General features: G+C 43.0%; 1 protein-coding gene across 1 annotated transcript; it reads right to left on the reverse strand.

Annotated features, from left to right (window-relative positions):
• Nucleotides 1-668: 668 nt before the first annotated feature.
• On the reverse strand, nucleotides 669-1277 carry LOC131228827 (uncharacterized). Its single transcript, XM_058224683.1, has one exon. It carries the CDS (start codon nucleotides 1275-1277, stop codon nucleotides 669-671), a length of 609 nt encoding a protein of 202 aa, XP_058080666.1.
• Between the last annotated feature and the right edge of the window lie 899 nt (nucleotides 1278-2176).

Consider the following 2176-nt stretch of genomic DNA (forward strand, 5'->3'; position numbering starts at 1 on the left):
ATTAGCTGCTTGTCTTGCCCTAATTCACTTGCTAATCCAGCTAATCCAGACTCCTCTCCTCCTGAATACATACCTACTTGCTGTTGGGAGGGACCGAAGAATGATTTTTCCACCCATTCTTTCGTGTTGCCCATCCTCTTCGTTGTAGACTGATGCATAAAGTGGCCATGTATAGAATCCATTGGCTCCAAAACCGCATGAACAGGGAATTCCTCGTCTAACACCTTCAGGCCCAATACCCGACTTAAGTCCAGCCCTGGATGTAGCTTAACCTTCGGCCTAGTAAATACCTCGAATAGGCCGAGCCTTACATTGGCATCCACTTGGAGAACCTTACCAAAATAATTGGCCAGATCAATTATCATTGCCTCTAACCAGGCGTGTGTGGGGATTCCAAATAACCTTAACCATCTTCCTTCGTCACCTGAGTTCATAGTCATAGACCAAGGGGATATTGACACTATTCCCATTTGGGACTGAATAATCGCATCTTCTTAGAACTTAATGAACTCGTGTTTGGAATTAAAGACCAAGAGGAAACTGGTTGGAGTTAACTTGGAGATTTCAATAGCATCCGCCGAATATGAAGACACCCGTAGAGCATCAATTAATTAGAGTATGGATGTGGCTGACAGTGCCACATTATAGGTTAAACCCAGCTGAAGTCTCTAGAGTTTATGCTTCACCGCCCTAGGATCCACCACTGACGAATGGAGATTAGGACTGATGACTCTGTGAACCTTCCTGCTCCGGTCCGAGGCTGCTGCTGCCAAATACAAGAGGTTTCCCCTCTTAGAGGCGAGGACAAAATGAGAGGACTCTCGAGCCAGCTGAACCCCAGCTGGATTGGGACTCAGATTAGCATAGCCTACCTCCTTGTTTTTGTGTTTCACCCAGCTCACATTAATGATTCTGCCATCTACCCATCTATCATTAAGGATGGCAATCACATTTATGGCGTCTTGCTCATAAGCAAATCTCACAAAACCATATCCCCAAGGTTTCATAATGCCAGGCCTTGTTGGAATGTACACATCTAGGAGACGGCCATACCTGTTGAAAATACCCCATAGATCTTTGCTGGTGGTGTCAAACAAGATGTTCCAAACAAACAGACCGAAATCCGATTTGGCGGTGATGGGAGGCTGGGTTTTAGGGGATTGGTCCCGTCTCTTCGAGCTAGTCCTTAGAGCAGAGGGGATCCTCCGAGGGATGGAAGGGGAGGGAAGACGGACAAAAGTCCCCTTGAATCTGTGATGAGGGGAGTGACCCCTCATGGAAGACGAGCGATCGAAAACCTCGCCGGCTAAGATCCAACAGAGGACAATACACTCGTAAGCCAAACAAGTATCAAAGCCCTAACATCTATACCTTCAACCTAGATAGGTAACACTCAAGAAATTATCCCAAAAGCACCTCCGATGGTTACTAAAGATGGATAATATCCAGAAATGGACCCATCCACTAAATCTGAACTAAATCTGACAAAAATCCTAATAATAGCAGCAACACTAGCCCTTTTATTCTCATTCAGCTACTCATATTTTGGGTCAAACAACTCATGTCATCAATCATAGCCAAACAGATTGAAAGCCATTATCAGCTCAAATACAACTACTAGAATGCTTGATGATTATGAGATCCAAGCTCGTAAACCATAGCCCTTAGTTGGTGCTCTTCAGCTTTTGCATTTCGTGCTATCCTGTAGGACATGCCCACCCTTTTTTCAGGGCTCTTGAACTTCTTGTAGCTTGTAATTGGCCGTTTCAATCTTTCGTTTATTAAAAAAAAAAAATTTCTTGCTTGTGGTCCAAAAAAAAGGTTCATCATTGTGTGTGAATGCTTCTCTTCTAACTTACATTTCTTAGATGAAAGGTAACACTCAAGAAGTTATCCCAAGATAGGTAACATTTCATAACACCTATACCTTCAACCTAGATAGGTAACACTCAAGAAATTATCCCAAAAGCGTCTCTGATGGTTACTACATATGGATAATAATATCCAGAAATGGACCCATCCACTAAATCTGACAAAAATCCTAACAATATCACCAACACTAGCCCTTTCATTCTCATTTAGCTACTCATATTTTGGATCAAACAACTCATGTCATCAACCATAGACAAACAGATTGAAAGCCATTACCAGCTCAAATACAGCTCTACCAGAATGC

This window comes from Magnolia sinica, chromosome 16, assembly GCF_029962835.1.
Source record: "Magnolia sinica isolate HGM2019 chromosome 16, MsV1, whole genome shotgun sequence".
Taxonomy (NCBI): domain Eukaryota; kingdom Viridiplantae; phylum Streptophyta; class Magnoliopsida; order Magnoliales; family Magnoliaceae; genus Magnolia; species Magnolia sinica.

What these genes read in the sequence shown, in the direction of transcription:
- LOC131228827 (XM_058224683.1), bottom strand. Translation starts at nt 1,277, where the DNA reads ATGAGGGGTCACTCCCCTCATCACAGATTCAAGGGGACTTTTGTCCGT.